Below are 23124 nucleotides of genomic sequence, written 5' to 3' on the forward strand. Positions count from 1 at the left end.
ATCTTGCTTTGGACTTTTGCTGCCAAGCCAGTTTCTCTAAGTTTTTGACGTGAGTCAACTTATTTGGCGTAATGTCGTCCAGACAAACGGAAAGTAACCGCAAGTGGCGTCCAGGAGTGGCTGGAACGGACCTGCGTTTCTTCATCCTGTGTACACAGCTCTGCTAGCTGTTGGTGGGGAATACGGAGGAAGATCATGCAGTTCTAGGTATTTCCTGCATTGTAATCTGGACAAGAGGACAGAAAGTGATAATTGGTTATTAGCCAATGCACAATTTATATTGCTGCAGCTAGATATAGGGGTATATTGAAAGCTTTTTGCGAGCGTTCACAGCTCGCACGGTCGGTATTCAACTGACACCCTGCACACGCCGTTTCCACGTCACGGCAAAAAGCCAGCAATGTGGAAACGGCGTGTGCGGATGCTAAAACAGCGAAGCTCGCGGCTAAATGCAGTGGGATCCCTGCATTAGCCGCGAGCCTCTTTGTTTGGTGGAATCCTTGCTGTCATCTGAGTAATAGGACGTATTTATTACTGTACTGTGGAATCACAGTTATGGGTAATTACATCAACATTCAAAAGGTTTCTCTCCTTTTATTGGTATCTACTGTATGTCAACACGGGCACTGTATAAGTGGTGTGCGTCCGCCCGCCATGCTTTCAGCACACTATTTTATTATCCGACTATTCCCACTGGAATGGTAGAGGATGTACAAGTACTTTTTTTTGTTTTGTCTTTTTAAACACAAAAAAATGATGTCGACCTTTTTCCATGTCAACCTCATGACTGCATACAGGAATTACACATTACAGCATCTGACTGACAGGTATGCTGGGACATTAGGTGATTCTGCGAACAGACGTGTGTATTATTTCACTGGCACCCATTACATTACATGTACCACTAACCACAGTTATCTGTGCATATATGTGTCCCCCGGAAACGCTGAGCAGACATAAGTTGCGTCTGCTACCTCCTGCAGCGCGACCAGACAAGAGCTTCTGCAGCAGCTGCAGCCACCCCGGAACCGCGCTCCCTAATCCCGGCCCGACCCTTACTCACCGCTCCCGCCTCTTGTTTTCAAACAGCCGTTCCTTCCCCGGCCTCCCTGCTGCCCGCACTGGGATTGGCCGCCACGCATTAAGCGCCGGCCTCACTCCATCCAGTCACAGACAGAAGTCAAGCCTGGCACAAGCTCCCGGAAACCCGTCAAGCCGCCATCTTAAATGATGGCAAGCGTGTACGTGTGTTAGTGTATGTAAAGGGTTCCCCGGTTCAGACCAAGCAGGATTGTTGTATTGGGTGCACATTCCACCTCGTTGGGAATAAGCAGCATCCTTATTCCTTTAGCTGGAGAGCAGTTCCCGCGTAGTTTGTTCGTTTCACGATTTGCCTGCCCTGAACAAAGATGTCCGCTGCCTCGTCAGCGGCCATTTTTATTCAGGGCAAGTAAATCATTTGAAGCAAGCTGATCAAGTAAATAACGCGAGGAGACTTGCTACTGAAGTAACACAATTCCTTTCCCTCCTCCCCCTATTGACCATATTGTATAAAAACATAATTGTAGTATTGTACTAGTGTGTAGGAAAAGCACAATGGGCGACCTGAATACACCGTAACGGAAGCTCATGTGCCAGTAACCTATCCCCAGTGAAAACTAGGAACAGCCTGCACCTGCTTCACATATACCAGCTGCTAAAACCAAATATCCGTGTGTAAATAGTGCCACACAGTTATAACGGGTGACCGGAGACCGATCTAGGTGCCCTTCACTTATTTTCACGCTGATAGCCAGGCCGGGCAGCGGCCATTTTTGTACAGGACAAGCAAACGGCACAACCAGTACTGAGCATCGCCCTCATCTATGATGGCCGCTGCCCGTCCATCAACGCCGCAGCTGTATAACCTAGACCAGTGGTGGGCAACAGGCGGCCCGCGAGCCGCTTAGGTCTGGCCCGCCGATCTGACATATATTAGTATGACAAGCGGCTGCATAGCCGCTTGTCATTAACATCATACTGTTTACTTTTTTTTTAATGCCGTTGCCGTTAATGTCCGTCTGTGCATGCCGCGCACAGCATTACAGGGAGCGTGGGAGGGGACGTGATGACGCTGCAGCTGCCTCCCCACCATTGGTTGGCTCAGCTGCATCACCGCATTCCCTCCCACGCTCTCAGAAATGCTGTGCGCAGCATGCACAGACGGACATTAACGGCGGCGGCTGTAACAGAGTGACACCGGGTACCCTCCCAGGCTCCAGGAAGTTCTGTGCGCGGCAGGCACAGACAGGCATCAACAGCGGTGGCAGCAGTATTAAAGTTTCTCCGCGTCCCCTCCCAGGCTCCCTGAATCGTGTGCAGGGCGGGTGCAGCAGGATTTTTGCCATGCACATCTATGAGGTGGCAAAACGGCTGCTAAGTAAGCAACAGGCAAATATTTTATGTGCATTAGTGTTTTATATATATATATATACACATATATATATATATATATACACACACATACACACCCACACAGTGTGTGAATGTGTGAATATATGTATATATATATATATATATATATATATATATATACACACACACCCACACAGTGTATGTATGTATGTATGTATATGTATATATATATATATATATATATATACAGTCCAGGGAAGCCCGGCACTCTCTATATAGAAACAACTTTGTCTGGTGCCCATCCGAGGAAAACTACATGCATGTCAGAAAGGATGTCACTCAGCAACAAAAAACGCTCACAAACGATCAGTTCAAAGATCAACGTTTCAGGGTGTCACCCCTTTTATCAAGACCTGTTAGAACACAAACGAACATACACTATATATACACAAGACAAACTTACAGTTAATGCGCCCCACACCTGCCGCGCTGCTCGTTCGGGGTCCGGTGACGTCACTGGTGTGTGACCACAGTGATTCCCGGCGCCTCCCGATAGGCGCGGCTTCACCCAAGTGTCATATCACCATGGCAACCGACGATGCATACACAGACGCAGTACGTACTTGGCTGTAAAGCTGGGGGTTACTTTGCTAAGGCACACTGACGGCCGGAGGTACCCGCTTGAGTTCAGCTGTATATGCGTGCGGTGACAGGACACTGTGAAAAGAAGAAATAGTTAATACCAAAATATACCAAAATATACACAAAAAATAAACGTAAGAGCTGGAAACGGGAAAATGAGAACAACAGCAGGGGGGAGACATGTGCAGCAGTAAATATGGTACTGTGTACTGAATAATCATGCAGATCTACATAGCAATATCAGAAGTTAATCATGGCAGGAATCTCCGTGTAACGTTGTACACAGTGCTGACACTATAACCCCTGCGGGTATAGCGAACACATAAAAAAGAAAATGTTCAAATATAAACCTGCATGTTATAAGAAAGCATTAAACGAAAACAGTTCATTGAGTCCCTTGGGGTGAACTGTCTGCAGAGTATGTATCCAAAAAGTCTCTCTCTGCAGTAGGGTTCTACCCCTGTCACCACCCCTGCGATAAGCCGGTACATGATCTATCATTTTCATTTTTATGTTAGTCATGCTATGATGGGCATCTCTCCAGTGGCGTGCTACTGGTTGATCTGCTGATTTTCCTTCGAGAGCAGCTTTAATGTGGCTCCTGTGTAAGGCAATGCGTTCTTTGATTTGGCGTGTTGTCTTGCCAATATATAGCAGACCACATGGGCATCGAATCTGGTATACCACGTATCGGCTTGTGCAAGATAAGGGAAACTTGATGGTAAATTGTTTGCCCGAATGCGGGTGGCTGAACTTGTCTCCAACCTCCATTAGGCTGCAAGTGGTGCAGCCCGTACATCTATAATTACCGGGTTTCTTTGTCAGAAAATGGCTGGGTCTCACTATGCCCATACTGGTGACATCATTGTGGACGACGATGTCCTTAATATTCTTACTTCTACGGAAAGAAGGCAATATACTGGTGTCCTTCAAGGATGGCAGCGTAGGGTCGCTAGATATTATGGGCCATATTGATATTTATATATAAATAAAGTGGTGGACGAACCGGCACTCGCTCTCCTGGGTAACTGCCCGGGTGTCCGCGGTGGTGTGTGGATACTGTGGGAAGGATCCGCATCACTCCAGAGGTCTTGGGCAACAAGTTTCTTTTTAATAAAAGTACAGGTACTGCATGCGATGAGCGGGTCGACGTTAAATCTATAATGTATAAGTGTGTGTATATATATTCTGTATGTCTTGTAACATTCATAACAAATATTCTTGATAAAAATCTTAAAGCATTTTGTGATTATGTGTGCGGCCCTCTAATATTTTCTGGTTTTGATAAGCGGCCCCCCAGCCAAAATAGTTGCCCACCCCTGAACCAGACGCAATGTAGCCGGCGGCCAATAAGAGGAGCAGGGGCGTGCGCTGTGCGGGAGCGAGCAGTAAGTAGGGGAGGGGCTGTTGCTGGGCAGCGGGCTGCCTTGAGCTGTTGCTGTATAAGTGCGTGTGTTGCTACACACAGCAGGAGTCCTGTGTCACACACAACTAATATGTGCACTGGTAAGAGGCATGTGTAATGGAGTCTAGTGGTTATCTACCGTCAGAGCACAAAGAGGAAAGGTTTGCGCCAGTCGCACAGGAAAGATATTTATAGGTATATGTAGAAACCCCTGGTTTTTGAGATCACATTACTTCATTTTGAAAAAATTCTTAATGATGATAAGAATATGAGGGGGTGCTACCACGGGACATAGATAGAGACATTTTTTATTGAGAAAGAAAGAATGTCACTTGGGTGGTGCACTTCAGGGAAAGAAGGTATTTATTAAAAAGTAACTTTTAATCGAAGTAGCTAAAAATGTTGCGAAATATAGACTAAAACAAGTACATGTAAGACACAGACAGTGTAATTAAAAAGGACACTGAGTCCTCACACAGTGTTCCCCACTGTCTCCCCGTCCCCTACGGGACAATTCATTAGTTCCCTTACATATATTATATTGTAGGATAAAAGTGACATAACAGGATTGATCAGATATTGTGTAAACGGTGACGCGCACCAACAGAAATTGTTATATCAATTTATAAGGGGACGGCCAGACAGCGGGGAACACTGTGTGAGGACTCAGTGTCCTTTTTAATTACACTGTCTGTGTCTTACATGTTCTTGTTTTAGTCTATATTTCGCAACATTTTTAGCTACTTCAATTAAAAGTTACTTTTTAATAAATACCTTCTTTCCCTGAAGTGCACCACCCAAGTGACATTCTTTCTTTCTCAATAAAAATTATCTACCGTCAGACCCTGCTGTAGTGTAAGTGACATGTCTCAGTCAGACGCTGTGTAGGACGCTCATGGACTTATTTCTATGTACTTAGCATTGGTACCAGTCAACTTATTTTACAAACGGTTATAGGTTATTGGGTTGACCAACCAAAGGTTGACACCACGAATAGGTCAATATGCGTAAGGTGGACATGCATCGATGGTCGACATTGGTTTTTCATAATTTTTTTGAAAGACCGCCTGTCTGCTCATAAAAAAAAAAAAGTCAGAAGCCTATGTTAACCTTTTGACTGTCGACCCAATACTTGTGTCAACCTTCCATCCATGTCGACACAGGCATTGGGTAAAGTGCGTACACACTTAGCGATCCCTGGCAATGCCAATATTGTTAACGATATTGACGATGCCGCGGGAGATTTATATAGTACATACACACTGACCGATGTCATTGACGATATCGGTCAATGACGTTACCCACCACCTGCTCTGTACATGCAGTCGCTGACATTATTGTCAGATTGAAATGCATGTACAGACAGGGTTGTATAATCTATAGTAGTTAAAGGTTCCCATGCAACCATAATCCCTTTAAAGCAGTTAAGATTGTGATTTAGGTAACCCAAGGGTAGTTTCAGGTAACTATGGAAATTTGTGTGGATGTTTTTTTTTTCACAGCAACACTTTTATTTTTGAAAATTATTATAGTACAACAATGTGAGTTTTTTTTTTTAGCTAGTCGCATCATTGTTGCTATGGAAACCATCTTGCTTTAGGCTGGCTTCAGATGGAGAAAGAGACTTTGAAAACACCAGAATTAAAAGTAAATTTTCTAATGTTAATAATACAAAAAAAAAAACACATACAGGTCACTTCGTTTGTAGATCACAATCTTGAAATCATTTTTAGTAAACAAAACTATCCATATTCAAAATACTTTAAGAGTTCTGGCATTCCTAATGAGCATAACCTCAACTGTGTAACGTGAGTTACCTAAAAGTTTATCTTTTCGTTTAATCTTGCCAGATTGCTGGGAAAAAAAGTAGTGATTTCACATTTTTCTAACATTAGACCGTACTTAGTCCAAAACCACAAAACATTTATTCAATGCAGTAGCATTACCAAATAAATGAATAAAACCTATGTGTAACGTGAGTTACCATCATGGTAACTCACGTTACCGTGTGTTGATTAATCGTGTATGTTTTATATTCTCTGGACTCTGTAATTGATCTTAATGTTGTAATGTGGGTTTCCATCTGTCTATCTTTGTTTTGTAGTATCTTAACTTCCAAATTATATCAAGCATAGTAGCAGCTTGGCATTCTGGAGAATTGCATTCATCTGTAATAGTATTAGATATCCTTATCCATAGAGTTCCATACATGTACCCCTTGTTACAAGCATTGCCTTCAACAGTAACAAAAAATGTAAATATCTGGTCAGTGGGTCCAAGCTCTCAGTTTAAAAAGAGATATACAGTATAGCGGAAGCTATGAAACATTTAGAAAAAGACAAGTGGGGGTAAATGTGAAAAATAGGAAGTACAATGTGCCTCAAACTTTGTTAAAGTTGTCGATCTACCCTCAAATGTCGAAGTTAATAAACCACGTTGAGAGAGCTGACATCACCAACCAACTTTATTTTGAATCCATTACTACAAATGCCAAACTGGTGTTCATTCTAGCACTCTGCTCCTTGTAAAATTCTTGCAGTTCCTCCTTCCTGCCTGGGGTGTCGCTGTCTGCTGTGAATCTTCAAGAACAGTCTGGTTTGTATCTCAATGCTGAGATACAAACCGGACTGTCATAGAAACACCACAGCAGAGAGTGACACCCCAGGCAGGAAGGAGGAACTGCAATCACTTTACAAGGAGCAGGGTGCTAGAATTAACACAACCATTAGAGGGAATAAAGCAACTACACTACCTAACAGTGGAAGACAATGAAATTACTGGCTTTCTTCTATGATCCCTATGGCAGCCATAACACTGGGATGTTACCTTCCCCCAATAGATCATACAGGATTTTTTTCTCTCTGGTACCGCCCACCTTGGGTTTATAGACCCCTCCTCCTTCTTCCCTGTATCTTTTTCTCCTGTCTCCGTTTAGAGTTAGACAGAGTAGGATGGTTTATTTGTTTCAATCAGGGTTACCTCTGGTCAGCATAGGAGCTGAATGGGGTGGCTCCCCGGGGAGAAGAGGATGCATGAGGATTGTGGTGATACCTGTCTCTATACATGGATGCCTGCCTTAAACCGCATTATGACTTACCCCTATGGGCGGTATTCAATGTGAATACCTGCGAGGTGCAGCGAATCCTTTTTTGGATTCGCTGCACATTCGCCACGTTCCGGAGCCAGCGGGCTCCGGTATTCAACGAGTCAGGGGCAGCGAGCCCCTGACTGGCGAATATGAGCTCCTGCGGCGATTGCCACAGGGAGCCTCAGGACGGTGCCAGGCAGAGAGATGGTAGTCTCTCTGCCTAGCCCAGACCTTTGTGGGGGGTTAGGTGTGCTCCCCGGGTGCCAGGCAGCACAGGCTGCCCCCCCGGGGGTGCCAGCAGGCAAGCGTATATTCACTACACACGATCAAAATGATCGTGCAGTGAATATATGAATATGTAATGAGCGGCTCCGCTCTGGCGCCACCTGCTGGATGCTGTGTAAAAAAAAATAAAAAAAAATAATATTATTTTTAAAATTAAATATATATTCATGTGCTTACAGCACATGAATAAAAATAGCATGCCCCTCCTCAGAATAAAATTCCTGATTTTTTGACACCAAATGTAAAAAACAAAACACTTTATTTTAAAAGTTCACATTCCACTTCACCATAAAAAGATAGCGATTGCTACTCTGTGAATCATGGTGAAAAAAACCTAGAAATGTATTCGCCATGTGGTCATTGAATAGGGTGATTCACCGTTTTTGACAGAAATTCGTCAAACAGCACAAATTCGCCATAAAAACCTGGCGAATCAGGCTCATTGAATACCGCCCTATGTTGGAAGTGCTCACTTTGGGGAGCCGGAACAGCAGTCTATAGCCGGCGATGTGGCTACTTGAAACGCCATGGAGCGGCCACGAAAGCCGGAGCAGCAGCGGCATCCCAGGCTGAAAAGCCACGGCTGCATGCTGAGGAGATTAAGGCAGAAGGAGTTGAAGTGCGCGATCACGCCTCACTTCCTCCCGGCGGCACAGGGTGTGCGTAAGAAAGGGTTCCCCGTGGGAATGCTGGGGAGTCTTTTTGCTTCCGCTTGCCCATCCTGAATGATGCTGGCCGGCGAGGAAGGAGCTAAAGCGATATCTATATAATAAATTGAAGAGTGTGTGTGCGTGTGTGCGTGTCCGTCGCATTGCGGACACACCATGGCACTCAGAGACACCAAATTCAGCAACAAGATACCTCTGGACCCGGTGGTGTGCACCTCGAAGCCGTTTTTTTCGAAATTTCACTTAGAAATTTAAAAAACACCTAGTTTTAATTTGCCTTCATTGACGTTCTGGGGAAAAGATCGACGATCTGGGAAACCGTAGCCGAAGGAACAACTCCACACCTAATTTCATTGCTGTCATTGAGTATGAAAGACACATTCTAACATTATGGTGAAGGCTTTAAACAATTAGGAAATAATTGAGGATATATATGGACCACACATAACACACACACGTACACATTGTACACGCACGCACACACACACACACAGTACACCACATACGCACACATAACACACATTTATACGTACGCACCTCACACACTTACACATTGGACAGATACAAACACACACAACACACCACATGCAGTACAATATAAATCCATACACACTACAACACACACCCAAAAACAGTACAACAAACACACACACTTAAACATTGCCAGGATACGCACAGCACACTACACACACATATATGTAGCGCACCTCACAAACTTAAACATTCAGCAGATACACACAACACACACACATAACACACCACTCACAGTACAACACACACCCAAAAACAGTACAATACACAGAACACACACACTTAAACATTGCACAGATACACACACAGCACACTACACACACAGATTTATACATAGCACACCTTACGCACTTACACATTGGGCAGATACACACAACACACACATAACATACCTCTAACAGCACAACACACACCCACATTCACCACACACACCCAAAAAAACAGTACAACACACACAAAACACAAACTTAAACATTGCACAGAGACACAACACACACATACTGTATATACATAGCACACCTCACACACTTACGCATTGGACAGATACATAAAATACAACACACACAACACACACAAAAACAGTACAACACACACAAAAAATTATTTGCCGTTTATTTAACAGTCTGTACCGGCAAATAAAAACTGTACCTAATGTACCGTTTCTACTTTGTACCCCATATCCGTCTCTCCAGTCCTCCAGCCTGTCACTGCGCTTCCCGGCCAGTTGCACTGAGAAATCTTTGTCCTGGCCAATGCACCCATTGATCAATACAAAGTGGGTACACTGCACTCACCCTGTCAGTCAGTTGGATATCAGGCACTGCTCTGCCTTAAGGGTTTCCCAGACTCTTTTGGTTCATAGATAATGTTTGGTCGATGGGCATGAGCGCTGCATGCATTAGTTTGAATGTTATGAGTGTAAGAAGTTGAAGAATAAGACTGAGATGAAGATTTGTCACGTTATAGTGTACAATTTACTCAATAAATCGTGAAAAAAATGTGTACATAGAAGTACAATCAAAAAATGAAATTAGGATTAAAAAATAAATTCTGATTCAAACTGATAATTGTTTGGATGGGGGTGGGTTGCGAAACAAATCTATATGTGGAGGGGTTATGGATATTGTGGGCATAATTGGAGTTTGGTACACCTACAGGGGGTCCCCAGTTGATGAGAAATTTTCACTACAGTGTCACCGTAGGGGGATTTCCAATTGAGGTTCAATTGGTCTTTTAGGGACCCCTTTACAATCCCGTTGGTCTCTTCTCCTGGAGCCTACAGTCTCCCTCAGTGATTGACTATCATTAAGGGAGACCGTAAGCTCAAGGAGAAGAGACCTATAGGATTGTAAAGGGTACACCTGGACCCCAATTGGGAATCCCCCTATGGTGACACTTTGACCGTGACACTGTACTGAAAATCCCATCAATTGAGGACCCCCTGTAGGTGTAACAAACACCAATTATGCCCACAATATCCATACCCCCACCTATAGATTTGTACTTCTATGTACACTTAAATTTTTTCACGATTTATTGAGTAAATTGTACACTTTGTAACATGGCAAATCTTTTTCTCAGTTTTATTCTTCAAATACTTACACTCCAAACCTTATCGATGCACCCATTTATGATTATGATGGCTGGATCAGTGGATTGGCCCGGCGGGTGTAGGGAAGAATTTGGCCCATTGCACCCATTCCCAGTGGTGCATTACAGTGGTGCTGGTAGCGTGCGTCGCGTCATGACATCATGTGGCCAGGCCCGTGGACCTGCTGCCCCACTGTTTGGTAGAGATGCCCGGTGCATGTGCTTTACAGATCCCCAGACCTCAGAGACTGCTGCAGGCAGGTTCGGTGAGGGGAGTGGCACTGGCAGGGAGCAGTGAATTTTTAATTATGGCACGGTAAGTAACGCCCACCCCGGACCCCACGCAATCAGCGCCTATAATTACACACCCTACAAACTGTACCATTGAAAGTATAGAAATGGAGGTGTGGCCACGTCCCTTTCTGATTTTGTACTGATTTCTGACCCTCAGATGTTGGAGGGTATGTCATAGGTGCTAATTCTCAGGAGTGGATGTGGAATTCATCAACACATACAAGTTATCAACTCAGGAGCATTGTGTTTCAAATAACATTTCATTGCCGTCATTGAGTATCAATGCAAACACATTCTAACATTATGGTTAAATCTATAACAAATTACAATCTTAGGTCTTTGGCACAGCATACTGTCAGATGACATTTTTCAGCAATTTTGGAAATAAAGAAACCCCAAGGTTTTCCCGGGCAACGCCGGGTGGGTCAGCTAGTATTTAAATACAAGCAAACGGAAGAGAAGCCAGCAAAGTTTGGTGGTGTGTTGCTGATTGAAAACCAGCATGGACTTTCCTTCTCCCCACAAGCCGGATAATGCCCCTGTGAGGTAAGCCCTTTGATTTTGGGCATTAGTGATTTGTTTTATAGATAGATAGTTAGTACGGTTTTGTTTCTTGTAGTGTGCCTACTTCACCTGTTCACAAAAAGAGGTCTTCTAATGCTGGGTACACACCAGGATGACAAGGGTCCGATCCCATCAATCTAGATCCAATTCCGACCGATTGGATGTAGATTGTGTGGTGATTGGGCCCTTTTCTGTCCTGGTGTGGACCGATCCGATGCCGGTCCCGTGGGTCATTCGTCAGATCCTACTTGCAGCAGGTAGGATCTGAAGAACGACCATACTCCCACGTGCGGGTCGCCATCAGATCGGACCCACTCACGGTGCACATCGTGAGCGGGTCGTGCCCCCCCCCCCCCCGTGCGTCATCGTGAGCGGGTTGGAAGAAACACTGACGACCCGTCCACAATGTGCATCATGAGTGGGTCGTCCTGGTGTGTACCCCACATAAGAAGTTTATTGAATCTACCTGCAAAAATTGACATAACACCACAAGCTTCCTGCGCCTCCACCTTCACATGTATACAGTAATAAAATGATACAACCGTTTAGAGCTCAGGGGATACTTCACATTAATCTTTTCATCAATTTGTCAGTATAATTCATATATGAAGAATATATCATAGCGTTTTAATTAATACAATAAAAATCCAAATAGACATTGGAATCCCTCCAGGGATACTGTAATACAATACAATTACCAAAATAAAAGGAGAACCTTATTGAAAAGAGTTCTCAAATAAGTGATAATAAATCAATCAGCATGAGGATCTACATAAATTCTGAAGTGGCAGATGATCTGTAATTACACAAAAGAGTGGAGACCTAGATGGACTCTCAATCGAGCATTTCAGGAAATGACAGTCTGATGTCAGTTTTACCAGTGCCGGAGCAATGTTCCTGGCTGGCTGGCTTCTCCTCCTTCAAGATTTGTAGTAGTCAACGCGTTTCGACCACTACTGTGGTCTTTTTCAAGGCTTCTGAGAGAAAACAGGGATTTTGCACTTACCGTAAATCCTATTTTCCGAGTCCACAGGTATCACTGGACGCCCACCTTGTCGCTGTTACTATTGTTTGGTTCTGTATCCCGACGTTGAAAACATAAAGTTTCTTCCTGCCAGGGTTAAGCTGCGTACACACACTTTGATTTTTCCCTGTTTACGATTTGATTATGCTTATAGAAGTGAAATCGAATGGTTTTTAGGACGCTTTCGATGCGCGCTCCCATTTTCTCTATATCGAAAATAAAAATACACTGTGCAGCCAAGCAAATATTGAATACAATCTAGTAGATTGAATGTGTACATGGTGCCTACACTGTGAAATCTAAATCGAATCGAATACAAAAGTACAGATCTAACGCCAAATTGAATGGAAAGATCTAATGCCATATCTAATGGAAAAGCAAATTGAACATCAAATCTAAAGCAAATCGAAGCGTGTGTACACACCTTAAGTTACGATTATGTCTGCTGGAACTTCCTTGTGTTCTGATGTGTGGTTGTACGTTACTCAGTGTAGTTTCTCAATGTTTTTTTTCACTTTCCAATCTGTATTGTTGTATGTGTTTATATTTAACCTCCTCTAAAGAAGTGTGTTTTTTCTCTTCCAGCTCCCTCTGGGCACAATCCTTATGACTGCCTGGGAGAGGAAGTAGAGGGGGAGGAGTTGGCCACACTCATTTAGATTTAAAGTGCCCATGATCCCTGTAGTTGACCATCTATTCCCCACTGTGACACCTGTGGAATGTATTTATTTGTTCGCATCCCAATTTTGTATAAATACCTTTTGGGATGCAAGTTTTTGATCGTACAAACATATGTGGGACATCATTATCTTAGTTTAATAATATTGATGTGTAGATATCTGTATTTAGCTTAAAGTATCAACACTAAAGCAGCCCATACACGGTCCGTTTAACGGATCCATTTGGGACTTAAATAGTACACATCGGATCGGATTGCATACCTAGTGCATGCACTGCGATCCGATACGATGTGTACCTAGTACAAAAAGTATGTGCAGCACATACTTTTTGTACCGTACTATGTGATGCGGGGGAGCACGCATCTCATAGTACAGAACAGAGCCGTACACAAGGGACCGTGTATGGGCTTCTTTAGAAGGGATCAGATATAAGTAAGAGACTCCATTACAAACATCAATAGGCAGAGCACAGTACTATGCAATATATTTATATTTTTTAAACCGAATATAGATTCAGAGTCCAAAAATGATAGATGTGCCTTGTGTAATCTTCGCTTTGCCCGAAGCACTCGCCCATTCCGCCATAATTAGTATCAATATGTCCAGAACGGAATATGTACTATATCTCAATGGGTGCTAGTGCCAAAAGCACTCACAACAATGTAAAGGTCCTGCTAACGAGCTGATTAACCCCCTGAGTGGTGGGTTTTGCTGGGGCAGGACAAACCTACCAAGGCAGGTTTGTCCTGCCCCAGCAAAACCCACCACAGGTCGTGGGAACCCATCACCCCCCCCTCCCCTGCTGCCGCTGCCCCAGCCGCCTATCAGTCATCAGACAGGCGGCAGGCTCGGGGATGTTTCACGGCGGCTCGGGAGGACTCGGGTGTCTGAACTCTCCCGAGTCCCCCCCGAGCCGCCCCGAACATCCCTGAGCATGCCACCTACGTCACAATAGTATGGTGATTGGCGGCAGGGAGATCCGGCGTACGATCACCGGGTACGCTGGAGCAGGGGAACAAACAGGAGGGGTGAGGGGGTGATGGAGGGGGGGACCCCTAAAGGTAGTGCGCCAGTGATGCTCCAATGGAGGCACCACTGGCGCAAACCTACTACAAAGTGGCATGCCCGGAAATTTTCCAGGACAGCCCGCTCCGGCAGCGCAGCTGAGCCCGGAATTTCCGGGCATACCACTCAAGTGGTTAAACAAGTATTGTTGTTACAGCTGCCTTGTTGCGTATTATGTAATTATTATGCCAGCATTATAGCTTGTATCTACCTCCTGCCTTTGTTTTTGTTAGACTAACTAGAAAGGTGACTGGCAGTTGGTGGTGACGTCATCTATCGTCTGATCTCTGCTCCCAAACAGCGCTGCTGGCCACATGTGTCTGGTATATAAGGTGAGCCTATTGTTACTCGTTTTATTGTTGCCCGACGATGAGGTGATTACATGCCAAAGTATTGCAACTTTTCAATTTTTAAAGGTGCCCAAACCATCTATTATCCAAGATAGCAGCACACTGTTAAAAACTGAAAGGAATACAGCAAAGACTGATCATTACATGCTTGCTACTGTTACTGGTGGTAGTCTGTTCCTAAAGGTGCCCATACAACGAGACGATTTTGGCCAATTGGGCTGTGAACTCACCCCAAAACGGCTTGGTTTGATGTCCCCTCAGGTCCGATGAGCGGTCCTGTGCGCATCGGACCCGAGCAGGTGGTCGGACCTGCTGGCTGTCCTGGGACCTCCGACGCGTGTAGCGGGGGGTGGGCTGTGGGGTCCGGCCAGCTGGTTGGGCGGCAGCGCTGCTGAATTTGAAAACACTAGCCGGACGCTGATTGGCTGAGATTCAGCCAATCAGCGTCTGGCCAGTGTTTTCAAATTCAGGAACGCTTCCCGCGGCGACTAGCGCGGGAAGAGCTGCTGAATTTTTTTTTTTTAAATGGCCGGACGCTGATTGGCTGATGTTCAGCCAATCAGCGTCCGGCCAGTGTTTTCAAATTCCGCAGAGCTACCAGCGCTGCCGCCCAGGCCGGACCCCACAGCCGGCCCCCCACACTATTCACTCAGTTTCCAGCTGACCAGCACCACAGAGGGACTCCAGTGCCTGGCACATGCCGCAGGGACCCCGCTGCCCTGTCCAGGACTGCTTTGGACAGTGATGCTGGAGTGTATGTCCTGGTCTGGAGCACTGCCCAAAGCAGACCTGGACCCCACCTTGGCCTATGGGCAATTAACTAAACCATTCCTCATATCTTGTCGGTGAGGTGCGATTAACCATTTCCCACCATATTAAAACTACAAGGAGCAAGGCTTACCATCTTTCATGGTCTTTCTACATCGGTTCGACAGATATACTGCTGAATACTTCCACACTGCGACAGCAGGGTACGCCACCCAAAATCATTGCCTCAAACCAAAAGGCACACCGTGATTGTGAACGAAGGATGATCAATTGGACACTTCTGGGACACCATAGGAATGGACATTAGACATTCCTTGCTGGATTCTGTCTCGCATGGGTGACTATATACCATGCATATTGCTATTTATTGTGTGACATTGCATATTATAATTAAATGTTAGTTTTCACTTACAGTGACACCTGGATTAGCGCACTTACCTCTGTTTTTCTCCACTTCCTGTTATAAGTCCTACCTGCAGTAAGGTAGTTCTATTGGGAGGTGATCCCTCCCTCCAGGACCGCCAGAACGGGATGCGATAAGCAGAGAGACGCTCCCTGCCTTACTCTGCAACCCTAGCTGGCTTCCAGGGGCTGCGGCCTATGAAGTGCAGAGAAGCTGGGGTTTGCTGACACTACTGGCTGCAGGTGTAGGGATCAGGTAGTGCAGCCAGTGGCAGCCTCCCTCCTCCACCCAGGTAAGAGCCATTAAACATTCTTCTCTGTGCATACACTCACACTGGCCCAGTTGCATGGGGAAATGATGACTTGCGATCAAATTTGAATATTTGTTTCAAAAATTTATTTACATATTGTACAAAATGAACACATTATAAAGTGCATAGGATACAGACAAGCTGAGGGTTGGAAATAATTGCACTGCAATAAGATGTTTCCCCATTAGGAGAAAGGAAAAACAACAATAACCCCAAACAATTCTAAATCAATGATTATACGAGACTTTACTTCCGTCTGTCACTAGAGGGCAGCAGCTGTGAATCAAATGGGTAATGCAGGTAGCGGTAGATTTCTTCAGCCTTCTGCCGACTCACTTGTCCTCTGCTGGCGATAACATCGACAGAGCTGGAAAAGTGTTAGTACAGACTGTTATACGAGTCCACCTCAGAACTTAGAGTACAACGGGTTTCCCAACCTCCATAACACAAGAAACAACTACCCCAGGCTACGACTCTTTTGGGGTATGGCTCATTGGACAGACAGCAACTAGGTCAACACCACTAGGTCTACATACAGGAAGGTCGACACAGGTTAGGACGACAGGGTCATTAGGTTGACTTGCATTACGTCGAGATGGGGATGGTCGTCAAAAGGTCGACATGAGGTTTTTCACTTTTTTTCTCCCGAATGTCGACACAGTCGACATGAACACTGAAACGTAGCACCGCATCTGCTCGCCATGCTACACCTGGGCACACTATTTTATTCTCCCACTATGCCTTAGTGGATAATAGGGCATGAAATACTACAGGTCGGCTCCCAAAAAAAAAAAAAAAAGTGAAAAACCCCATGTCGATCTAATGACCCTGTCGGCTCACAAAAAAGAAGTGAAAAACCCCGGTACTTGTTTAGTTTCACGGCAGCAGCATGGCCGCTGTGAACTTCCGGGTGCGGCGCTCACCAAACTATCTAATATAAAGGAAATGAACTCTATGCCAACGTAGATAGTTCATACCCCTACTATCCACATTGGCATAGAGTTGATTTTATATAGCGTGGCGAGCGCAGCGAGCCACCGAGCCCGCAGCGTGGGCGAACAAAGCGAGCCCCGCAAGGGGACTCAGACGCACGGCCGCTGCCGCCGTGAAACTAAACAAGTACCAAAACCCCATGTCGACCTAGTGACCGTATCCCCTCTTTTGGAGTCACTATGGAAACAGCTACGGGTAGATCTGTACGTTTGCTTTTAAAGCTAGTTCTGTCCCACACAAAATAAACAGATGTCCCCTCATAAACTAAACTAATGGCAAAGCTTCTCCGAAGATTGCTACTGCTAAGTGTTTTGTTATTTCCCCACACAAAATGTGCATTTTAGATACATACATTAAGCTGCATGGGACTAAACTGCTTAATGAAACTACATTGACTAATGTGCTGTGCGAATGAGTCTACAGAAGAAGTACTACAAGTACTACTTTATATCTCACGAAGATCTGCTACCCTACCTCTGTACATAGATCAAACTAATGCCCGTGCAGTTAAAGTTGCAGGCTGGCGTCTCTGATCTAGACTAAATGGTGGTGCACTGCATCTGTGGTGTGAATAAGAGGAAATGTAAAGAAACGATTGGTCGGCTCATTCGCTCCACATGGAACATTGAGGCTTGCGGTCAATCCAATTAACCGTGATGGTCTTCTGAGTGAGAGTCAACATGGCGGCTGAATTCACACAGAAGTGCTCACTGCCCCATGGGGGCAAGCAATTTGGTGCCAATTCAGGCTGAAGCCAGCTCACGAAAGGTGCGAGATGGGGTGTTGTTGCCGGTTTTAAAATACTGTGGTAACAGCACATTGCACCCTTTATAATTGACTCCTTGGTTTACTACCACTACAGAGTAAAGGGCTAACCATCGCCTTTACCCACACGTAGTACCTGCCCGCTCAACCATTCCCTAGGAAGCAGTCTCATCTATGAGGGCGATCACACATGGCACCATCCACTATGGACGATGGACCGTTTCTGACTAATATGGCTACAAGTGCTGGGGAAGTCACTTACCTGTTTGCCATGTGTCTGACAGAGCTGAAGTGATGGCACAGGTTCAGGGCGGTGATGTAGCTGAGGTTAGGAATGGACAGATAGAAGGTCATTGCTTCCTGCTTGTGACCGCTCACGTGGACCGGTACGGATATCCCGGTATTCTTTCTCCTCTCCAACGCGGCCAGATCTTTCAGCAACCCCGCCGTCTCCTCCTGGCTGCAGCTGAAGAGAACCTGCACTCCTGCGCTGGTTAGGGAGGACAACATTGTGTCGTAGTACCGTGTTCTCTGAAACGGCCGCGACGTGTCTCCTGTGAATATAGAATAAATATGAAATGCAGGATTCTATATGCAATCAGCAATCCTACTATCTAATCCTACTGCAACACCCACACCTTGCTGTTCTGTGCTGTGGTACTATAAGTCCCAGCAATCCTTGCCAGACATAGCCAGTGGGACTAAAAATGGAGCACGGATTGCTTAGAAATCGCTGTATATGCCCCATAAGTCCCATGGCACCTGGTTTGCACACCAGGAACCAGGATGGGTGACATGCGTCTGTATGAAGCACAAGCCAGAGATTGCAGAATCACCTTCCTATAAGCCAAGCAAGTGCCCACATTATACCTAGACCTGTACCAAATGGCAGCAACTTGTATATACTCCTGAAGCTGGATGGCGTGAATAATACAACAAACACCGCGGCAAGCTGGCCGAGCAGATCAGACGAAGGAAAACGGCAGAAGATATACACGAGATGGATAAAGGTCTCTTACATAACAGACAGCCGGCACTGGGGAGGAACAGGTGGCAGCTGAGGGAAAGGGCACCAGTAATGTCTCTGGTCATTAGTCAGCCACAGTTCATGGTTGTATATCTCACTAGAACAATGTTATAGTAAAAAAACATGGCCCATTGAATAGGGGGGGGGGGGGGGGAGATAAATAAACAAGAGACCAGAGACTATAATTGGATAGATTAATACCTGGACACTGGCCAAATAAAAACAGACCTCCATCTCCTGTCATGCACAATTAGGCATGGTACCTAGGGCCCAATTCTGCATTTTTTTGCAGCCTACTGAGCCGTAAACTCCACTAGAGACCATCACCTCATATGCTGGACTATATTACATCCTCACTAGTACCTAGTGACCCCCACCATCCCCTCATATACTGGACCATCACCTCATATACTAGCTTACATTACGTCCTTGGTACCTAGTGACCACCACCATCACCTCATATACTGGACTATATTACATCCTCAGTACCTAGTGACCACCACCATCCCCTCATATACTGGACTATATTATGTCCTCGGTGCCCAGTGACCACCACCATCACCTCATATACTGGATTATATTATGTCCTCGGTACCTAGTGACCACCACAATCACCTCATATACTGGATTATATTACATCCTCAGTACCTAGTGACCACCACCATCACCTCATATGCTGGACTATATTACATCCTCAGTACCTAGAGACCCCCACCATCCCCTCATATACTGGCTTACATTACGTCCTTGGTGCCCAGTGACCCCCACCATCCCCTCATATACTGGACCATGACCTCATATACTGGCTTACATTACGTCCTTGGTGCCCAGTGACCACCACCATCACCTCATATACTGGCCTACATTACGTCCTTGGTACCTAGTGACCACCACCATCACCTCATATACTGGACTATATTACATCCTCAGTACCTAGTGACCACCACCATCCACTCATATACTGGACTATATTACGTCCTCGGTGCCCAGTGACCACCACCATCCCCTCATATACTGGATTATATTATATCGGTACCTAGTGACCACCACCATCCCCTCATATACTGGCGTACATTACGTCCTTGGTACCTAGTGACCACCACCATCCACTCATATACTGAACTATATTATGTCCTCGGTGTCCAGTGACCACCACCATCACCTCATATACTGGATTATATTATGTCCTCGGTACCTAGTGACCACCACCATCACCTCATATACTGGATTATATTACATCCTCAGTACCTAGTGACCACCACCATCAGCTCATATGCTGGACTATATTACATCCTTAGTACCTAGTGACCCCCACCATCCCCTCATATACTAGCCTATATTACATCCTCAGTACCTAGTGACCCCCACCATCCCCTCATATACTGGCTTACATTACGTCCTTGGTGCCCAGTGACCCCCACCATCCCCACATATACTGGACCATGACCTCATATACTGGCTTACATTACGTCCTTGGTGCCCAGTGACCACCACCATCACCTCATATACTGGCCTACATTACGTCCTTGGTACCTAGTGACCACCACCATCCCCTCATATACTTGACTATATTACGTCCTTGGTGCCCAGTGACCACCACCATCCCCTCATATACTGGATTATAATATGTCCTCGGTACCTAGTGACGACCACCATCCCCTCATATACTAGACTATATTATGTCCTCGGTACCCAGTGACCACCACCAACCCCTCATATACTAGACTATATTGCATCCTCGGTACCCAGTGACCATCACCTCATATACTGGCCTATATTACATCCTCAGTACCCAGTGACCACCACCATCACCGCATATACTGGCCTACATTACATCCTCAGTACCTAGTGACCACCACCATCCCCTCATATACTGGACTTTATTACATTCTCGGTACCCAGTGACCACCACCATCCCCTCATATACTGGACTATATTACATCCTCAGTACCCAGTGACCACCACCATCCCCTCATATACTGGACTATATTACATCCTCGGTACCCAGTGACCATCACCTCATATACTGGACTATATTACATCCTCGGTACCCAGTGACCACCACCATCACCTCGTATACTGGACTATATTACATCCTCAGTACCTAGTGACCACCACCATCCCCTCATATACTGGCCTACATTACATCCTCGGTACCCAGTGACCACCACCATACCCTCATATACTGGACTATATAACATTCTCAGTACCCAGTGACCACCACCATCACCTCATATACTGGACTATATTACATCCTCGGTACCCAGTGACCATCACCTCATATACTTGACTATATTACATCCTCGGTACCCAGTGACCACCACCATCCCCTCATATACTGGACTATATTACATCCTCAGTACCTAGTGACCACCACCATCACCTCATATACTGGCCTACATTACATCCTCAGTACCTAGTGACCACCACCATCCCCTCATATACTGGACTATATTACATCCTCAGTACCTAGTGACCACCACCATCACCTCATATACTGGCCTACATTACATCCTCAGTACCCAGTGACCACCACCATCCCCTCATATACTGGCCTACATTACATCCTCAGTACCCAGTGACCACCACCATCCCCTCATATACCGGACTATATTACATCCTCAGTACCTAGTGACCACCACCATCACCTCATATACTGGCCTACATTACATCCTCAGTACCTAGTGACCACCACCATCCCCTCATATACTGGACTATATTACATCCTCAGTACCCAGTGACCACCATCATACCCTCATATACCGGACTATATTACATCATCAGTACCTAGTGGCCACCACCATCCCCTCATATACTGGCCTACATTACATCCTCAGTACCCAGTGACCACCATCATCACCTCATATACTGGACTATATTACATCCTCAGTACCCAGTGACCACCACCATCCCCTCATATACTGGCCTACATTACATCCTCAGTACCTAGTGACCATCACCTCATATACTGGCCTACATTACATCCTCAGTACCTAGTGACCACCTTATATACTGGACTACATTACATCGATTGCCACCCCATATATCAGGCTGTGATTTAGTAAGGAGACACACCTGGTTTTACTCTGTCCTTCTCCACTATCAGACACATCCTGTCAAACATGCTGTGTAAACGCTGCATCCGTTCCACCAGTTTGTTCCTATTGGCGATGGTTGAGAAATCAGACTGGGATTTCCTCTCCACGCACAAGCGGCTGCTGACTATGTAGTCGACGCATCCCAGAGAACAAATGTCCACTCTGACCCTGTGAGCGGTCTTCAGAAGAGAGATGACCTCTGGCCCAGATGAGATCTCCCGGCTGTCTGCGAGAATGCACAGGGCTGTGCTACTTAGGCTGGATCCAGGAGTCCTCACAGCCCCGGAGCCCATTGCCGCGGAGTCAGGAGGGAGATTTGTAGTGCTGTCTTCTAGCTGCAGAGAAGAACAATGGACACAGGTTAATAAAAGCACAAGAAGTCATACAGTATAACCGCAGCTAAAATTACAATGACATCCACTCAGATGATACCATTAAACCCTATTCTAAAATAACATGTAGTTAATATATATTCCGTGAACATTTCATGAAACAGTAAAGAATACGTCATTTTTGCATTATGTTTTGACAGCTCATTTTATTTTATCAACTTTATTCATTGTTTGTTTCTTTTTCAAAACTTTTGTGTCCTTTCCCCCTCATGTATATCGTTATTAATGATGCAATAACAGAATGTACCACAAGAGGCGCTGTGGCAGAGATAATCAGTTTTACTACAGTAAAAAGTTGTTTCCGGTAGTCTTCAGGATTGCAATGTTTACTGGTTATGTCCTCCTAGACCAGTTATGACTGACTTTGACACTCCAGCTTTTGTTGAACTACACATCCCAGCATGCCCTACATCATTTTTAGCATGGCCAAATAGCAACACTGTAGCTGGGATGTGTAGTTCAACAACAGCTGGAGTGTCAAGGTTAGCCATCACTGTCCTAGACCTCAGATTGCGAATAGCTGTTAGGGCCAGGTCTGAGAAACACTGCTCTATACTATAATACAGATGTGTCCTCGTGCGTCTAGTCTCAATTCGCCAAGCAGCGGGAGATGCCCGATGTGACCAAGATGCCAGGTCCAGTGCAGCTCTGCTAAAATTAGGTGTCTTTTGGTCTTAGTCACAATGTGAAGGACACAGCAGAACAATCTATGGGGAATTGTATATATAGTCTGCATTTTTATTTATACCTTGTAACATGGGATGTTGTCAGAATCCAGGTCACCATCC

The 23124-nt window shown here is 45.3% G+C and overlaps 1 protein-coding gene and 1 long non-coding RNA gene across 2 annotated transcripts in view; one reads left to right on the top strand and one right to left on the bottom strand.

Annotated features, from left to right (window-relative positions):
* Positions 1 to 2183: 2183 nt before the first annotated feature.
* On the top strand, positions 2184 to 16998 carry LOC146050345 (uncharacterized). The gene is made up of 3 exons (XR_014466293.1): positions 2184 to 2419; positions 14464 to 14562; positions 15516 to 16998. It is a non-coding gene; the product is annotated as an uncharacterized LOC146050345 (long non-coding RNA).
* Positions 16097 to 23124, bottom strand: part of FANCM (FA complementation group M) — a 176710-nt gene continuing 169682 nt past the window's right edge. The window contains exons 21-23 of the mRNA XM_083167295.1: positions 21922 to 22279; positions 18082 to 18373; positions 16097 to 16428 (exon numbers count right to left, since the gene is read on the bottom strand). Coding sequence (XP_083023421.1) covers positions 16308 to 16428; positions 18082 to 18373; positions 21922 to 22279 — 771 coding nt within the window. The 3' untranslated portion in view covers positions 16097 to 16307. The remainder of the gene's footprint in view (positions 16429 to 18081; positions 18374 to 21921; positions 22280 to 23124) is intronic.

Source organism: Crinia signifera, chromosome 12 (assembly GCF_055691185.1).
Source record: "Crinia signifera chromosome 12, ASM5569118v1, whole genome shotgun sequence".
Taxonomy (NCBI): domain Eukaryota; kingdom Metazoa; phylum Chordata; class Amphibia; order Anura; family Myobatrachidae; genus Crinia; species Crinia signifera.